The sequence below is a fragment of the Branchiostoma lanceolatum genome, chromosome 11, assembly GCF_035083965.1.
Source record: "Branchiostoma lanceolatum isolate klBraLanc5 chromosome 11, klBraLanc5.hap2, whole genome shotgun sequence".
Taxonomy (NCBI): Eukaryota; Metazoa; Chordata; class Leptocardii; order Amphioxiformes; family Branchiostomatidae; genus Branchiostoma; species Branchiostoma lanceolatum.
The window spans coordinates 16,838,593-16,856,272 of NC_089732.1; the positions used below are offsets into that span (position 1 = coordinate 16,838,593).

Sequence of the window (17,680 nt, forward strand, 5' to 3'; positions counted from 1 at the left end):
TATTGTCCTAAAACAAAGGAACAAGAACAATATTGGCCTTTCAGAAACCTCCCTGGTGTGAACGAGGTGATAACACAATGTTTAGCTCTGTTAACTCTCATACAGGGTCATAGTTTATATAGCGAATATGTTTCCTCTTGTCATGATCATGCGTCGTAAAGTGAAGCGGCTAAACTGTTTGCTGAAAGATTAAATGGCAGCTCTGTTTCCTCCCCCCTCTCATATCTCGGCCGTACTTTATACTAAAAGCTCAAATATTCCACTTGTGATGCCGAAAGGATTATAATCATTTCTCTTTGCAGATGGAAATGAGACTAATCTTTTATTAGGTGTCAACATGGCAGTTTATTTTCACCCAACTATCAGACTTAATCTTTGTATGTCTATTCTGGTAACAATCCAATACTGAGGCACACCACGCATATCTCATGTATATCCCAGGTCTTTCTTCACATGTTGCGAAAAATTGGAAATTCATGTGTGTGTATTTTCGGCATACTTTTTTAGCCCTTTCCTGCTGGATTTCAAGTATAGCAAAACCTTACCCCCACTGCTGAAGTTTTCAGACACCTTTGAAAGAAAGGGTTATATTGCTCATTTTCACTTACTTTTCTTTACAACCGCACAGAAATGACAGATGCAACATACGCATTCTAAAGATACCCTCAACCCGACAATTGTCAGGGCTAGCGTACGGAACAACCCTGTGCAACCCAACAATTTTCAGGTACAGCAGAAAAGGGGCCAAGTAATAATGGTGACTGAAGACACGGCAATCAGGTCAACAAACAGGATTCAGAGTAGCCACTTAATGTGCTAGTATCAGCGTGCGTGCATTAGCCTGGAAACCATACCATCGGCGGCTGCCGGATATCTCGCCCGCCCAGAGAGCTTAGCCCGCTCGGGGCGTTGGTTATAATGGCCTTGGAAACTACGGTGGCTGCGAAACTCTATATGGCAGCTAAGAAGACAATTCGACAGAAACGGGTCAATATAGCAGACTGGGCCCGGTAAAACACACCTAAGCCGACCCGTAGAGACTGGTGACCAGGCTAGTGTGTATTGGCAAAGCAAAAACAGTGAGCATAAATTCCAAAGCTACCATCATGATCATGTACTATTGTCATCAAGTTTAAAAGTGAAATAAAGGCCCCCAATCGGAATATAGTGGAAATGTCCCAACTAGAATCACATAGAAATGATACAATAGTATTCTATTCCTTCAACCTATAAGGCCCAGGGAATGTGGAAGCATGCAGCATTTTTGCCAGACAGCTGAATACACATCAGATGGCCTTTTGTCTCGCAGTCGGGGATCCCGGCTCATACTAGATTTTCTTACATTTCTCGACTGTCGCTGTAATTCTTTTTAAAAAAATCATTATTCCTATGATCTCAACCTATCTTTCTCAAATCTGCAAGATTTTCCAGACCAAGACTTTACTCATACATTTGACTCTCCTGGCTAATTATTCCCATTTTGGCCTGACTTCTATCCCTGTAGGGTTCAGCAGCTTAGAATGTCCTTTCTTTTTAAATTTTGTTTGTTGTTTATTAGTTTTTATGCTTCAATATTGGTACCTCATAATTCACTGAATTGAGTAGACCCCTTGAGGCAACTTGCAGATGTGACTCATTCTCGCATAGGACTGTTATGTTGACCTTAGCCTAGCCTGGTCACCAGTCTCTACGGGTCGGATTAGGTGTGTTTTACTGGGCCCAGTCTGCTATATTGACCCGTATCTGTCAGATTGTCTTCTTAGCTGCCATTTAGAGTTTCGCAGCCACCGTAGTTTCGCCGCCGCGATGTAATTCAAAATCCAAGGCCGTAATCCAACACCCCAAGCGGGCTAAGCTGTCTAGCCGGGCGGGAGTACCATGGGGGCCAGACACCGTATATCGGCTAGCCACCAAGCACCGCACACGCGCCCAAGCTTTCCCGGTCCCCCGAAGACCGACCCCGCCCCACTCTCCGCTGTAAACCCAAGATCTGCTAGCCATATATGGCCGTATATGGCTAGCAGATCTTGGGTTTACAGCGGAGAGTGGGGCGGGGTCGGTCTTCGGGGGACAGCGGGAGGGTGGCCCGGGAAAGCTTGGGCGCGTGTGCGGTGCTTGGTGGCTAGCCGATATACAGTGTCTGGCCCCCAGGGTAGGCGGGAGTCACTTCCAGTACCGTAAAGATATCGGGGAGCCGCTGATGGTATGGTTTCCAGGCTAACTTTAGCCAGGTAACCAGGCGACTTGTTAACACTGTGTGCTCCTGGGGAATTTTACCCTGGCATCAAGTCTATTGGCGTTTTTATAATCCGCGGGCTATCTTAATCCAAGGTTTGTTTTGGGCAGTCGGAGCATTTTTTTCACCCGAGCAATCGTTCGTGTAGCTCTTTTACGAAAATAAATATCGTGTAAAACTACTTTCGGGTGCAAAAAAAACAGCGCCCAAAAGCCCCTTCCGCCCCAAAGAGAGCCCATCCAAACGAAAGTACACTGGATGTCAGGTTATGGCACTTTGATGCTTCAACGTTTGCCACGGAGGGTACAAAGGAAATCATCCTTGTTTGCCCGATACTGTTTAGATAACATACCTGTAGTATAGATATCTGTAGTATTTCATCCAGTTGCTTGAACAACTATCTTGGGCGTGTAGTGTTGAGATTTTAAAACTGAAAGCTGATGAAATTCCAAAAATGATTTACAATCTCGGCTTTTCTTGCTATCTGTATTACAAATCACCTGACGAATAGGCCAAAATAAAAACAGAATTATGTATCCGTAGATTTTTTTATTCCAAATAGCATTTTTTTGAACAAGGGGATTGTTGGAACAATCCTGAAATCTGGATTTGAATGGATACCATTGTATGAGCATACTGCTGTCTGCCTTCTATGCATAATTAAAGATAATTGCCAGTGATGACATCGAGTAGAGATGCGAAAACAATTAATCCATTGACAGATGACAGGCTGTCAACATGATGGATTAAGATTGATCAGCACATCGAAGGAAATTTACCAAAATTTTTACTTTTTAACTTTAAAGCCCCTTCCAAAAGTCTTCATAGGGGGCCACAAACTTGAAATTGGGTTCAATCAATACGCAAAAAGTTGGTTTATGTATATCGAACGCCAAGATATTGATTTTATCGCTGTAAACCTGGCTATCGGTAGATAAAGTCATAGATACCCCCTAAAATCATATCAATATCTTTGTATTTTCAAATCTAATAAAGTATTGTTTTGGTTCTAAATTCATGTAGTGTACAACACTCAACGCATCCTCTGAAAGTTTTATGACACAGTCCCCACCAGAAGGGCTTGGTCTAGGCCAATGTTTATTGAGACACATTGATCGATATTATTATCAATTATGGAAAAATAATGCAGATTTTTTAGGAAGTTGTAACTATTTGGAATCAGTGATACCTGGCCTATATTCCTGCCAAATTTGAAAGGGATTGGCCGCTCCAAACTTGGGTTACGCGCGATTTTCCAGGTAGCCTTGCATCACCTTGTTTAGACCATTAGCGGGTCTTAGCGTCACTCAGTAGGCAGAGATGTACAGTGGAAAATAAGCTACAAGCTGTATATTAGGTTTTCAAAGTCTAGTGTTTGAAACCTAGAGTGTGAAATTGGGGACTGATTATCAGCAATTCTGCATCTTTTGTTTACTTTCCTGTGCTACAAATATAAGGCCACAGCAAGTAAATTTTATGGATGACATCCTCCGCAGACTCCAGAATTAATGGCTCAGAGATAGGGCAAAAAAAAGGCTGTCTAAAAAAAAACAAGATTCCTATATTTTCAAATTTTGAGATCATAATTCTTGTTAAACAAGAAGTGAGGCAACGTGATATCATGACCAACAAGTCTTCTAGTCCTGTATTCAACCAATGTATTAGCCCTGTATTCATTCATATACAGTAGAATCCGCTTAACTGCACCACCCATTTGTCAGCGTTTTTGGTGCAATTATCCGGCTGGTGCAATTATGCGAAATGCCCAGCTGGACCGCACCACCATGGTCGGGGGGTGTATTGTTAGTCAGAAACACATAGCACAAAGAAAACATGACCTTTTGCTGAAAATAAAGAAATGACTACGAACCTGTTTTGATTTTGCATTTTTTCATATTTCCATGCGATCTACCGCATTAATTTACAACACACGTAACGTTACAGGGGAGGCATTCTAAAACATCGTCATGGGATAACAGTTTCTGTGTTACATTACGTAGAGTACAGTTGTCGATTTACGTAAATCATGTACCGCCATGAAACTAATAATGGAAACTAAAACTTAGTTACTGATTACGGGTAAGCCCAGGGCAGTGCCCCCTCTCATGTCTGGACAGATTTGACTGTCCACACCATGGTAGTGAATTGCACAATGTATCCAGTGGGTAGATATGGTTAGATGACTAATAGACCAATCTTTATTGAGTACAGCATGCTGTCTGCCAAAGCGTAATGCCGCCTTTGGAAGTTTGGTAGGCGTGCGTCTCTTAATGGTTCCGACACGCCCCGTGACCCGCCTGGGACCTCCCATACGATTCCTATCAACGTCACTGTCAATGGAGACCGCCTTCTTTTGTTACTCAAAACAGTTTTAAACATATTGCCGGTATTGCGCCTTTACACCGGCAGGTATCGGCTCATTTGTACAGCGTTTGCCGAATTTTAGCGCATCTTTTAAGTTAACTTGTCGAGGATTTTTGAAAAATTTTGGTGCAGTTATCCGGCATTGGTGTATATGCGTGGTGCAGATATGCGGAGTCACTAACAATGCAGTGAATGGGAACCGGTTTGGGATTTTGGGATTTGGTGCAATTAAATGGAAGGTGCGTTTATCCGAGGTGCAATTAAGTGGCTTCTACTGTATAATATAAAACCTCCAAGATTCAACAGTTAACATGTCCTTGTACATGTAGATATGTATACATCTCAATAGACTACCTACAACAAATGCAGAAAAGAGCTTGTTGTACCATCATCTGAAGCAACTGCACTGGGTATTCATATGCGATAAAACACCTTGTGTATACAGCTCAATTAACTAGAACCCCCCCCCCCCAAAAAAAAAATATTCATATAATGTCCTTGCTAGAACAAATGCAGAAAACAGCTTGTTATAATACCATCATGGGCAGGAACTACACTGGGTATTCATATGCAATGAAACACCTTAGACTATCAACGTTTACGACATATTTGCCAATTTTTGGCATGTTGACCACCGTCGGAGGGCAATGAAATTTATTGCTTTTTATTTCGAAATCAGGCGAAAATTAATGATCGCCCTGCTGTCATCCATAAAAATTACTTGCTGTGGCTTAACCGGTAATAATCAATGGTAACATGTAGGTGGTCATGCAGGTTCCTTCATTTCCCAACTGTATTATACAGACTGGCTTATTGATAATGATTTTCCTTCAAGAAATAATGTCATGTAGCAAATATTAACAATATACAGTAAATACAGTGATAAATACTACATCTCAATATTGCTGTTTAATACTTGACCAACACAATATGGAGAATGTATCATGTCTTCATGGCAGTACCTACTGACTTCCTATAGTAAGGAAGTATACCATACAATTGAAACAATTGATACAAAACTGAAGAAGGTAAAAAGAGCACGAGGTCAAAGGAGGAGGGTTTAGGTTAACAAGTATGTACAAGCAATGTAAAAACTGATTAATCAGCACAGGAGCTTAACATTATAAAACCATTGTTACAGGATAGAGTGGACAAAATCATTATGACAACTTGTCCTGTATTGTTGTAATAAATGCTATCTTTCGCCATTAAACCAAAATTGTATTTCTCATATCTTTTTTTATCAATTTGTCCTTCAGAAAGTATAACAAAATCTTCACCAGGAGTCTTTGGGAACATGTAGGTTTAGAATGACTACACATATATCTATTTACAATACATAAGCTGTAATCCGCTGCATCAACTGAGTTCTGGACTGTCATACATCCAGGTCGTTGTCTCTGTCTTGATCTTTGTCTCCATCATAATACTCGTTAGCTGGTTCAATCCTGCAATCAAGGAAATAAACACTTAAACATAAGACTATATAGGAAAAGAAAGCTTGTTTCATTCAAACCAAGGTTTTAATGACTGTCTGTCACCTTCCTCAGGGCAATACTAACTAGATCTACTTCACACTGCAGCTAAGTGCCACTGATGCAGTGTGGAGAATGCAGTCTAAGACATGATGAGTTTATCTCAGGAAAGATTTTCTGAAATCCTTGTTATCCACAGTGATTTACCAGGTTGAACCTGATGAATTCATTCAAGAATGTAAGACTTTACACATGAAAATACTTGGCAGTTTTCCCTATGCTATTGTATTATCACCAGAAAAACAAATACACTGGCCTACATTGAAAATGCAACTAGATGTACAATACATTTTGGAACTCAAATCTCCAAAAAGCTTTGTACAAACCTGTTACAAAGTATCTGCCCTTCTAAAATTTGTGGCATGATTTCCTCCCCCTTTACTACTTCTGTACCTGTTGTCCTGGTCTTGTACGCTCTCGCGTATGTCGGGGTCTGGTTCCTCCACCACCTCCAGACTGAAGAGGTCCGGCGGGATGTCGTGCATCTGTACGCTCGGCGCGTGACTCAGCGACTTCAGGTTGTCGTTGATGGTCTGCCGAATCTGCTCCAGATACTGAGACAAGAAAAACAATATAAAGAAACAGCTGGAACAATACAGTTTGCAAGCAAATACATAAAATATTTATCTTTACATGGTGTAGGGTTACAAACTACTGATCTGTTGATTCTTACTCAAACACAATCATATATTATAAGGTGTCCAGCCCCTCAAACTCTGTCCTGGCACTTGCTAAGAGTAATTGCTAGTGTAATTTAACACCAAAGGATGTCTGCTACTTTACTAATAACCATAGTGGTCCAGGTCATTGACCTTATTTGTTTGAAATGGAAGAAGAAACAGAGCAAAACAACATGTTTTCCTTCCATTATGTTAAATATAAAGAAACACAGTCATGGAAAGAGGTTACATACACATATGGAAATAAACACAGAAATCAAAAGCTGAATTGTAAGGTAGTATTACAAAATGTTGTATCGATGTGTTTATGAATTTGTTTAAGGACCCCAGGAAGAATAGCTACATTCAATATTGTAAGCTAATTGTGAATCCCAAATAAAGTCAAAGTCAAAGATGTTAAGACAAACAGAGATTATGGATAACTAGAGTTCCACGAACACATTATCTTCGCCAAATAATCAAGGCTTATTGTGGAGAGTGATTAATATTTACATGCTTATCACCCCCTGCAAACTTGATCATACACCATGCCGTTTGAAAGTTATGATGGGGGGGGGGGGGAGAATGAGTCCAGTCTAGATAGGGATAAAAATCATTTGGTGGTACAGGACTAGTATATGTGTATAGTGTGCTGATATATGTTATCAAAAAAATTGAAAGTTATAATTAAATGGTACAGTCAATATATATGAATAGAATAAATCTTTATTCCATATCATACACATTTTGCAAGACATAGTACATGTTACTTTTCCATACGGTGCTAGGTAATACCTAGCAGTGGTGCAGTTTTGGTGCAGTGTACTCTCTGAGCAGAGGAGTGGGTCCGGCTGGTTATTCACATGTTTTTAGGTGTTTTGTAAGGCTTTCTATTTTGTTCCCTTTCCGTTATGTCTCAACCCGTGTGTTGGACAAAAATGCCGAAACTGAACACTTTAAAAACCAACCGGACCCACACATCTGCTTGAATTGTAGTGAGACTGCCCCATTTGTTTATTTATGTACCCCATCTGTTTATTTATGCTTCTAGGCAAGGCCTTCTGCTGGCCTGTTTCGGGAACACTGTCACATGCCCCATTATGGAATGTAATGGATTTACAATTATCCTTACTAATTATGCAGATTAGCTCCTGTTTTCTATAATTAGACATCGATTGTGCAAAGCACCATCTGAGCTCTCTACATACAAAACTTCACGACAATCTCTTCACCCCTTCTCAAGTAATACGTGTCCGAATGTCAAAACAAAAACACCCACTGCAGTTCTGAACAAGCCGCTAGGGGGCCCAAACTTACAGAACTTACTTCTTGTGGCATGAACTATCTACCACACAAATATCATGACCATAGCACTTTCAGAAAATAAGCCAGTAAATTTTGAAGCTCCGCTGCAGTACCTTAGGTACTCGCTAGAAGGCCCATTATCGAACTTGACCTTCCTTTCCGTAAACCCTACCCATCCACTTAATATCATACAGATCCATCAACGGCTTCTTGAGTTATGTTGTCCACAAGAAAATGCACATCCACACAAAGGCTGCTGCAGTACCGACGGAAAATGCCAGGAGAACCATTTTTGAACTTGACCTCCGTTTCTACAACATCTACACACCTGCAAAAAATCATGAAGATCCATCAACGTTTCCGTCACTTTTTTTGCCTACATACAAACGCACGAAAATTAAAAGTCCGCTGTAGTACTGTTGAAAAACGCATGGTGAACCATTTTTGAACTTGACCTTCCTTTGCACAACCACTACACACCTACCAAAAATCATAAAGATTCATCAAAGGTTTCTTGAGTTATGCTCTTGACATACATACAGACCCACCAAACAGCTGGCTCAACCGAAAACATAATCTACCCCGAGTACTATAGTACTCGGCGAAGATAACAACAGGTACCAGAAAAAGGAGTTGTTCCGTACAAACACCCCTCTACCTACCCCCTTGGTGTTGCAGTTTTCAATCCTGGTGCTGGTATCAGGGTGAAGTGTGAAGTCTGGTGAAAAGTACTCAAAATATTCTGAGAAAAAAAGAAAAGATTTTCAGACATTAGTAGAAACACATTTTACATGTAGTTAGGCAAACAGGGTATATCACAATTTGTCTTTGGCACCTGGGCCCTCTTCTGTCTAGATTGGACACAGTTATGTCCAGTACCCTTTAATTTTTCCTGTTATGCTGGCAAACATGATACACATGTACATGAGTCCCATATAAGTCTAGGGTAGATACAGCTGAATACACAGCCTGTATACAAATGTATCACGCAGCAGGCACTATCAATATCATTTCTTTACACTCATCAAATATTTCTATTTCAGATTGAACTTTGTATGGCTTGCTTTGAGTACAAATGAATATTCTAGGGAAAAGATTGCTCAATCTTTCATGAATTATCATGAATGGTAGAATTGATAGCAAAAAAGACAAACCATTATAGGGCAGCTCATTGTTGACTTCCTCATCTAACAACAGAGCTGTCTCGTGTGTCCTGCATAGACATGTAACAAGTGTTAACAACAACAACAAAGAAATCATATACTATAAGCCTAGCCCTGAAGGTGCCGCCAAAAATAAATCCCTTGAACTACATTCAGAAGCATTAATTTCCACTTCCGCTGATTATTCAGACAACATTCAGGTGAAATAATTTATTACTTTATATTAACTATATTATTCTACTATTTCTTATCTTTATCAGTGCGCAACATTTCATACAAATGTAATTTAATACACCAACAAAGAAAACACCCAATCCATTAAGAAACTATACACTGTACTGCAAAAGGCTTAAGGCAATGACTGGTGTAGACAGCTGAGCTATGTGTATAATTTGACTGTGACACTTACCAGCACCTTGCCACGTTCCTCACAGTGTACCCCCCTCCCCCAAGTACCAGCAGGGGGAGGTTGAAACCCTTCATGAAGCTCACACACTCTCTGTGGGGAGGGAAAGAACAAGTTGTTGTTAACCTTGTAGTGCCGAGTGGCAAGTTTCCTTGCTGTTCCAGTATCAGGGTTTATATCTACAGGGAGGCGTTGCTAACCTTTCCCTGTAACACGAACCTCCTTGAGCATAGGAGCCCCATTTTACGTCCCTTCCAAAAGACAGGTACATCCCCAACGGAGAAGCGGTGTCTTCCAGTTATAATTACAATCAGAACCAGGGGCTCAACTGTGAGGCTGCTACCAGTTGAGAATCATACATGTAGTGGCTACTGGCATACAGCTGTGATACAGAAATACCATAATACAGTATACGTATCATCATTCTACTTTACTAACATGAGAAGGACATAAGAAAATACACACAACAATGATCTTTCATACACTACCAAAAATCATTTTTCTTATCTTTCTTGTTTTTCCTTCTACAAAGAAAATGTTTCTGTCTGTTAGTGTCAGCCAGAATGTTATTCTGTATACAAGAATCCCTGTATCAAGCACAAACAGGAATCCCTGTTTTAAGCACAAACAAGAATTGCATCTAGGAATTTTTTCTTAAGTTAACTTCAACCGAGAAAGTTCAAGAAAAGTAATTCTAGCAGAATCAAATTTTCTAGAAAAAATAACTTATGGGAAGAATCTGTAAGAATAAAAATTTGAGGAAACAAAAAACAAATCTTACATTAAGACAGAGAAAGCAATTTTTTCTTATTTTTCTAGAAAGTTCTTATTGGCAAACAGCATGCTAGAAATACTTTCTTGAACTTTCTTGATATAAGTTAACTTTAGAAAAAAATTATTTGTGTAAGAATTGACATAGACCAGACTTCCCAGAAGGTTTCTAGAATTTTCTTGTTTTTCTATTGTATAAGAAAATCTTTCTCAACATAAGAAAACAACAAAAATAAGAAAGAATAAGAAAAAAGATTTTTGGTAGTGTAGATATGGAAAAGGTTTTGGTATATCAAACGTATGTAAACTGCCATATGAGTGGAATCACTGTATCCACATAGCTGAAGGTGGTTGCTGCTTGTGATTTTGGACATACATGTATAGAATAAAGAATGATTTTACTACTTACCCATGACCTTTGACACTGAGGTTGAAGCAGCCCAGCCTATCACAGCCCAGAGAGTCGGCACCACACTAAAGAACACATAAGCAGGATGTGTCATTCACTTCTTTTTTTTTTAAAAAGTGGAAAAATTCCACATTCTCTTGAAAATTTAGGCTTCCATTCATTCATTCATTCCTTGTTCTTCTTGTATTTTTGCTGTTTTTATCATCCCTGTGTAAAGGGTGCATAAAGTACTACTGTCAGAGGTAGGTTTTCTATGTGTTCTATGTGAGCTCTGAGAATCACAAATGTTTTGGACAACACATCCTCAACCTGGAATAGTTTCATCAGGTTGGATAACAAAAAAGTTGTTTATTCACAACCAAGTGACCGTCTGTCACCTTCCTCTGGGTAATATTGACTACTTCCATTTTGCACTATAGGTGTCACTGATTTCAAATGCTGTCCTTAACATAGAGACATATTAGGTGGTCCATATGGTGTTAATATGTGAACATAGTACTTTACATTTGGGACTAAATCTGTTAGCAGGGATACCTAAAGCTAGCTGCAGGGCAAAATAGAACTTTTCAGTATTGCCCTCAGAAAAGTGACAGATAGTCACTGAAATGTCAGCTTGAATAAAACACTTCATTGTGTATAAACAACTTTGCTATCCAGCACATCATCACACATGTTCATCATTACATGTAATATGTACATGAAATTTTAGAAGTTATACCACAAACTACTCTAGACAATATAGACTTTACTGGCTTGCCATTTGTGGCACCTGTAACTACAACCTCACCTGCAGCACAATACAAGTGGGGCGGAAGAACTCAACGACCTGTTGCATAATGGGATTGAACAGCTGGCGGTAATCTGTGACAGACAGAAAGAAAAACAAACAAACAAACATCTGTCATGAAGTGTACATGTCAGTGGCTTCTTCTTTTAAAAACAACAAAGAAGTACAGTCAAAACTGCCCAAGAAGACCACTCAGGGGACAGATAAAATCTGGTCTATGTGGACAGGTGGTCACTATAGACAGGATTCTTAATGCTTGTGTCAATGGGAAAAATTATCTAAGGACCACCAAAGAGTGGTCACATTGGCTAGGTGGTCCTTATGTATATTGTAGAGATGGTCACTTGTAACTTATTTGACTGCTGTATATTATTGGGCAAAGGAAAGGAAAGTGATCTTGAACCAATTTAGCTTAAATGAACTCAATGAACAGATGAGCTAATCTTCCACTGGTCGTGACAGAGAAGACAGACGCTATGTATGTACTATTTACAGGTTCATTGTACCGGGGAAATTCCCCTAGCTCTTTTTGACAGGCACAATGAACAGTGGACCACAGCTTAATGTCCTGTCCTAAGGACTGCGACCCTTTCCGGTATCGTGCATGTCGGGTAAGCGACACAGACGGGATCAAACCCCGGGCTTCTAGTTTCAAAGGCAAGATCGCTAACCACTGGACTAAGCACGCCAGGTGGCCCTTATGTAGGGGTGGTCACTTGTACAGGTTTGAAATCCAGGCCTTAAAGACAAAGCAACTGTATGAAAGATAGTTGAAAATGATCTTACTGTGGTCATCTATCCCGTCCTTGAGTGGTACGTTGAGTGAGTAGTACTTCCCACCCTCTGCGCCAACCTCATACATGTCACCTGAGATGACAAAATTCAGACAAATTGTACACACAAAACAAATGTACAGGCAATACAAATAACAAATAAAACACAGTCTGTAGCATATAGACCACTCCTTCATTTAAACGAATAATGATACATTAGAATCTAAAATATAAGTTGTGCCGTTGAATCGCAGAGTGACAAAGATGGTAGGCATGAGATCAAGAGGTCACAGGTTCGATTCCTGGCAGTCTTGGCTAGATGCTGTGTCCTTGGAAACTTTCCTCACTCCACCCAAATAGGAACCTAACTACGGTTAGGTGGTATAAGGCAGTGGAAGGAGAGGGTTGGGCTCTGCCTTTCAATACCGTGCCCTAGACACAGTGGATTAACAAACCAATGCCCCCACAGCCTAAAAAAGGTTATGGGACTAGCTTTACCTACAATCTAAAAATGTTAACTTGAAGACGGAAATTTTTGGTTCTAAAGGGACGATGGGACATATGATACTGTTAACATGTGAACATATCAATTCTGCAGGTAACAAACAAACAAACAAACAAACAAACAAACAAACAAACAAACAAACAAACAAACAAACAAACAAACCTGTTCCAGGGAAGAAGTGGTTGCCGTACTTGTGGAAGGAGACCGTCATGACCCTGTCCGTCAGGTAGAACGCCTCCTGTACGCCGTCGCCATGGTGAATGTCAATGTCAACATACAGAACACGTGGGTGGTACCTGGGGAGGGGGGCAAACATTTCTTAGAATGACAAACTTTGTGAATCAACACCTTGTCTTAAATATAGATCATAATGATCATTTCTGTGCTTGAGACATTTAGACAGAATGATCATGACAGAAGTCAAGTGCTGTTGCTGTCTTTCAATTTAAACTATGGATTTAGGATGCTATTGCTAAACCAACAAATAAATAAATGCAATTCAGAAAACATTGACAAGACGTTGACTTTGAAGCAGGTATCTCCCTGGACTGCACCAAAATTGCTTTTTCTTTTATTTGCAAAAAATCTGCAATGGGCAAAATGGCACAAAACGATGTACATCCTTGTAATAATACAAATCTCTTTTTCATGAGTTTTCAATAATTACACGCTAGTTTTTGATTAACTGCAATTCCAATAATGTTATCTTAAGCTTGTATCGATACTGAGAATATGACATTCCTGGTACAATTGTTTTGTATGGCTCATCTGGGCTTCATATTAATCATTTAATGGTCACAAATTTAGTGCAACATACCGCAAGGGAAATCTTTCACAAATTCGCAATTTCTTAGCGCAATTTGGCAGTCTGGTGAGATACCTGCCTAAGGAATTAACAGACAGGAGGAGTAGGAGAAGAGACAACAAAGAGTGAAAAATAAAATTCTATCAACAGTTACTGATGGTTGAAGACTGCAGAGGTACATTTCTAATCAGGCGATGTTGAGAGAATATCTGAAGATAATATCATAACTTCTTAGGACCATACATGTACTTACTTTAGTAGCTCCAGTATCCCAATGACAATGTCATTGACATAGCAGAACCCTGATGCCTACGGGGAAGAAAAGAGTGAATTGTCAGATAAGATGCTTCATCACAAATAACATGTTTTTAGATATTTGATTTCTTTACACAGTGACTACATATATATATACAAGTGTTGTATGCTTAAATAACAAAAAGGTAGTACTTGAAAAGTATTGCATATTTAAACTGCTTCTAAGAGGAAACTTAATTCATTCAGTTAGATGGTACTTTAAGAGTTGTGAGATCTGGAAATGTTTGAGCAAGGGTGAAACAACTTCTACTGGAATAAAGTTGTGATTATTATCAACGATTCTAAACTTCAGGCATACCAACATGCTTCAGAAACCTGAATTCTGAAAACTCACTGTAAAATGAGTACCGTTAGCAAAAGTGTGATGGCTTTGTTTAAAAAAAAAAGGTTATGTGGGTGCTCTTACCTCAAATTTCTTTGCATGATGTAGACCTCCTGCCCAATTCACTGCTATGTCACAAATCTGCAAAATAATAAGGCACAACACATTGTTTGGTACAAATGTACTGTACATATCAAACCAAGACCTATCTATAGTATCATTTGAAATAATGTGCCCGTAGGAAATCTCATTGCACATTATTGAAGAGATTCATTACTCACATGTGATTTACCAGTTACTAAAATATTCTTTAATCAGTGACTTAGAAAGGTAACAAAAAACAGACCTCCAAATTTTTGACGTCCACTGTACGTCTTGATCACAGAGTGACCTAGTCTGCGAGAGCGCGAGACTAGGTCGAGACTTGTGTAGATCTTCTTGTGAAACTAGGTTCTTCTGTCATCAAGACGTACAGTGGGCGTCGAAAATTTGTGTTTGTTAGTAAAGTTACCTTTCTAAAGTCACTGAATGAAGAATATTCTAGTACCTCATTGCATATTGGCCTGGCAATGGCTGGTATCCCTCTAATGTTTATCCGATGTGCAGTGTTTATCTGTGACTTACGTTGTTGTTGAGTTTGACGGCTCCTTCCAGGGTAGCTCCGGTGTACATGGAGCAGAAGTTGAAGAGACCAGGGAATACAGGGCTGCAACAATGGGAAAAAATCATCATGGAACATTGTCAACCATAGAAGCGCTATGTAATATATGGCTACTATAAAAGAGCTTTGACTGTAAGTATTATCCTTAAGTATGTACAAGCATGCCAATTCTGTAGGCCATGTAAAAGATATTTGGTGTTTAATGGTCGAGTGGCAAAGCTAGCATGCTGCGACATTGAGAGGTCAGAGGTTTGATTCCTGGTGTTTCTGCCTAGACATTGTGTCCTTGAAGGGCATTTTACCAAGGTGTGAAAATGGGTGCCTGACTTCAGTTGGGGAGGCAAAAAGGGGTGGAAGGAGAGGGCTGGGCTGCGCCTTCCAATACTGTGCCCAAGACACAGTGGATAACAACCCATCAACCCTACGGCCTAAAAAAAGGCTAATGTGAACCTGATTTTCATATTGAACTAGGGTCTGGGACACACTGAATGGAAGGTGATACTGATAGGACTGGTGTTTAGTCCAGTTGTACATGTGTTTGTAAAAAAAAACACATACCAGTCATCTCCGACGTTGAACTGTTGTAAACTCTTGGTGAAGTTCTGGACGTTCTGCGGAGTCACGCGCTGTAGAAAGTCGATGTAGTCCTCGGAGTGGAAGCGGCACATGTCGTGGACCGTAGCGCGGTATGGCCGGTACACCTGCGCACACCGTAAAAGATGGAACAACTATTAGTATTACAAAAAAATAGCAGGGTTCACATTTACATGTACAAAAAAAAAAGAGTGAGACTTTCCATCGGTTGGCAGCGTCCCTTAACACTCACAAACACAAAACACAAGATAGTGCGCATTTCTCAATTTTATAAACCAATTTCTCAGGCAAACGTGTGGCACAATTTTTTTAAAGAGGGCGGCCTCTGTTCAAAACCTCCCAATCAAAACGAGGCCACCATTTGATGGACAGACACCCGTCTCGCAGAAAAGACAGTTGAACATAAATACTATAATATAATTGATAGAACAAGAATAACAATAAATATTATACATGGAGTTTCAGAGATTTCCTTACCTGCATCCTCTTGTAGAGCCCATAGTGGAGAACTAGGCTGTGTGTGAGGGCCAAGCGATGGGGTTTCATGGGGTGGCCCTGGCCTGGGGTAGATACATATTCAATCATTAATACCAATGATCATTGAAGGACAGGAACAGAATGATTCACAAACTAAGTAAGTCACACATTACGTTTTTGTTTATTTTCAACACCTGATTAGCCCATAATGATTAGCCGATAATTTATCGAACTTCACCTTTGTTTTCCTGACTACCCAGCTACCAAATATCATTACATAAGGATCCATCCACATACAGCTACTTGAGTCATGATGTTCACACACACACACACACATACAAACACATGCACATTGTGTGGCGTCGTGTGGCGCAACTGAAGAACACGCGGCTGTCAAACAATGGGTCCCGGGATCTAATCCCAGGTGTGCCCAGAGACTTGCGCCCGAACTTGCGCCCCGACGTTGTGCCCTTGGGAAAGGCACTTAACACGACTTTCCTCACTTCACTCAGGTGCAAATGAGTACCTAGCTCATCTAGGGTTAGGGACGTCCCTCGGATAGGACGTTAAATGGAGGTCCCGTGTTTGGGGAGAGCAACACCCCGCGCACGTTAAAGAACCCACCACACCTTTCGAAAAAGAGTAGGGGCATGCCCCGGTGTGCGGTGGACCAAATCTTACAGTCCGGTCTGGGATGACATCTTGAAAAGGTGATAGCTCACCTGTTATGTCAATCCTTCCACAAAAATGTGGTAAATCAAAATAAATAAATAAATAAATAAACATACACACACACATACACACACATACACACACAGTGCCGAAAGCATAACCTCAACAAGACTTCCATGTCAATCTGACACTACTACAAAAATCATTATATGTAACATAGCAGCAGCAACTGATGGCTTCTTTTGCTTGCTATCCAATCTTTTAAGAATGAAAGCAAGGGAAGCCTTCCAAAAGTCGCTGAGGCTACGTGTAACTTTACTTTTTGCTATGATTTTACGTGAAACACTGAATAAATCTCTTGTTGAAGAAAATTATATTTCCATATATACAGATCGTAGCAGTGCAATTATTTTACTTCATAGATTGATAGTTTCTAAAGTTGAAGGCATAAAATATGTTATACGTCACCAAAACCCCAAACAAGAAATCAGAAACGTCAGGCAGATTTGATCTTATCAGTCGTCTGAACAACAAAGAATTTGCAAAGAAAACCTTACGTGCCCCCCTCCCCCTTTCTGTCAGAGTATCCAACGAAAAGAGAACAAAAATTCATACACTGACCAAAGAAAGATATTCCTTGGGTGCTACATCATTTTAATACAAAGTACTCAATACATTGGTTAGAAAAACTGAACCTACCATAGTGAAAATTTCCGACGTCGGGATCGAAAAAATACGCCACAGTCTTAGTGGAACCCATCTTGCAAGACCCTATACTTGTACCAGAAATATGCCATATAAGTTATTTTCATTTCTAAATGTCATCAAAATGACCCTATATCAAATGATTGTAGTAGTAATATCACTTAGATAAAAATTGAAAAGCTTGTAACTGATCTTTATATGTTTAATGTATGTATA

At 39.9% G+C, this 17,680-nt stretch overlaps 1 protein-coding gene across 1 annotated transcript; it reads right to left on the reverse strand.

The window, feature by feature from the left end:
• Window positions 1–5,867: 5,867 nt before the first annotated feature.
• On the reverse strand, window positions 5,868–17,568 carry LOC136444502 (histone deacetylase 3-like). The gene is made up of 15 exons (XM_066442077.1): window positions 17,459–17,568; window positions 16,088–16,170; window positions 15,575–15,717; window positions 14,980–15,061; window positions 14,440–14,496; window positions 13,972–14,027; window positions 13,076–13,209; window positions 12,422–12,502; window positions 11,636–11,709; window positions 10,849–10,913; window positions 9,672–9,761; window positions 9,254–9,312; window positions 8,762–8,841; window positions 6,529–6,689; window positions 5,868–6,048 (listed from the first exon to the last, which is right to left on the reverse strand). The coding sequence occupies exons 1-15, from the start codon at window positions 17,517–17,519 to the stop codon at window positions 5,979–5,981; spliced, it is 1,296 nt and encodes a 431-aa protein (XP_066298174.1). The 5' UTR covers window positions 17,520–17,568; the 3' UTR covers window positions 5,868–5,978.
• Window positions 17,569–17,680: the final 112 nt, after the last annotated feature.

Coding starts and splice junctions, on each gene's coding strand:
- LOC136444502 (XM_066442077.1), bottom strand. CDS start 17,519: ATGGGTTCCACTAAGACTGTGGCGTATTTTTTCGATCCCGACGTCGGA. Junction 14,028..14,439: donor ATCATGCAAAGAAATTTGAG/GTAAGAGCACCC, acceptor TCTTCCCCGTAG/GCATCAGGGTTCTGCTATGT. Junction 12,503..13,075: donor CCACTTCTTCCCTGGAACAG/GTTTGTTTGTTT, acceptor TTGTCATCTCAG/GTGACATGTATGAGGTTGGC.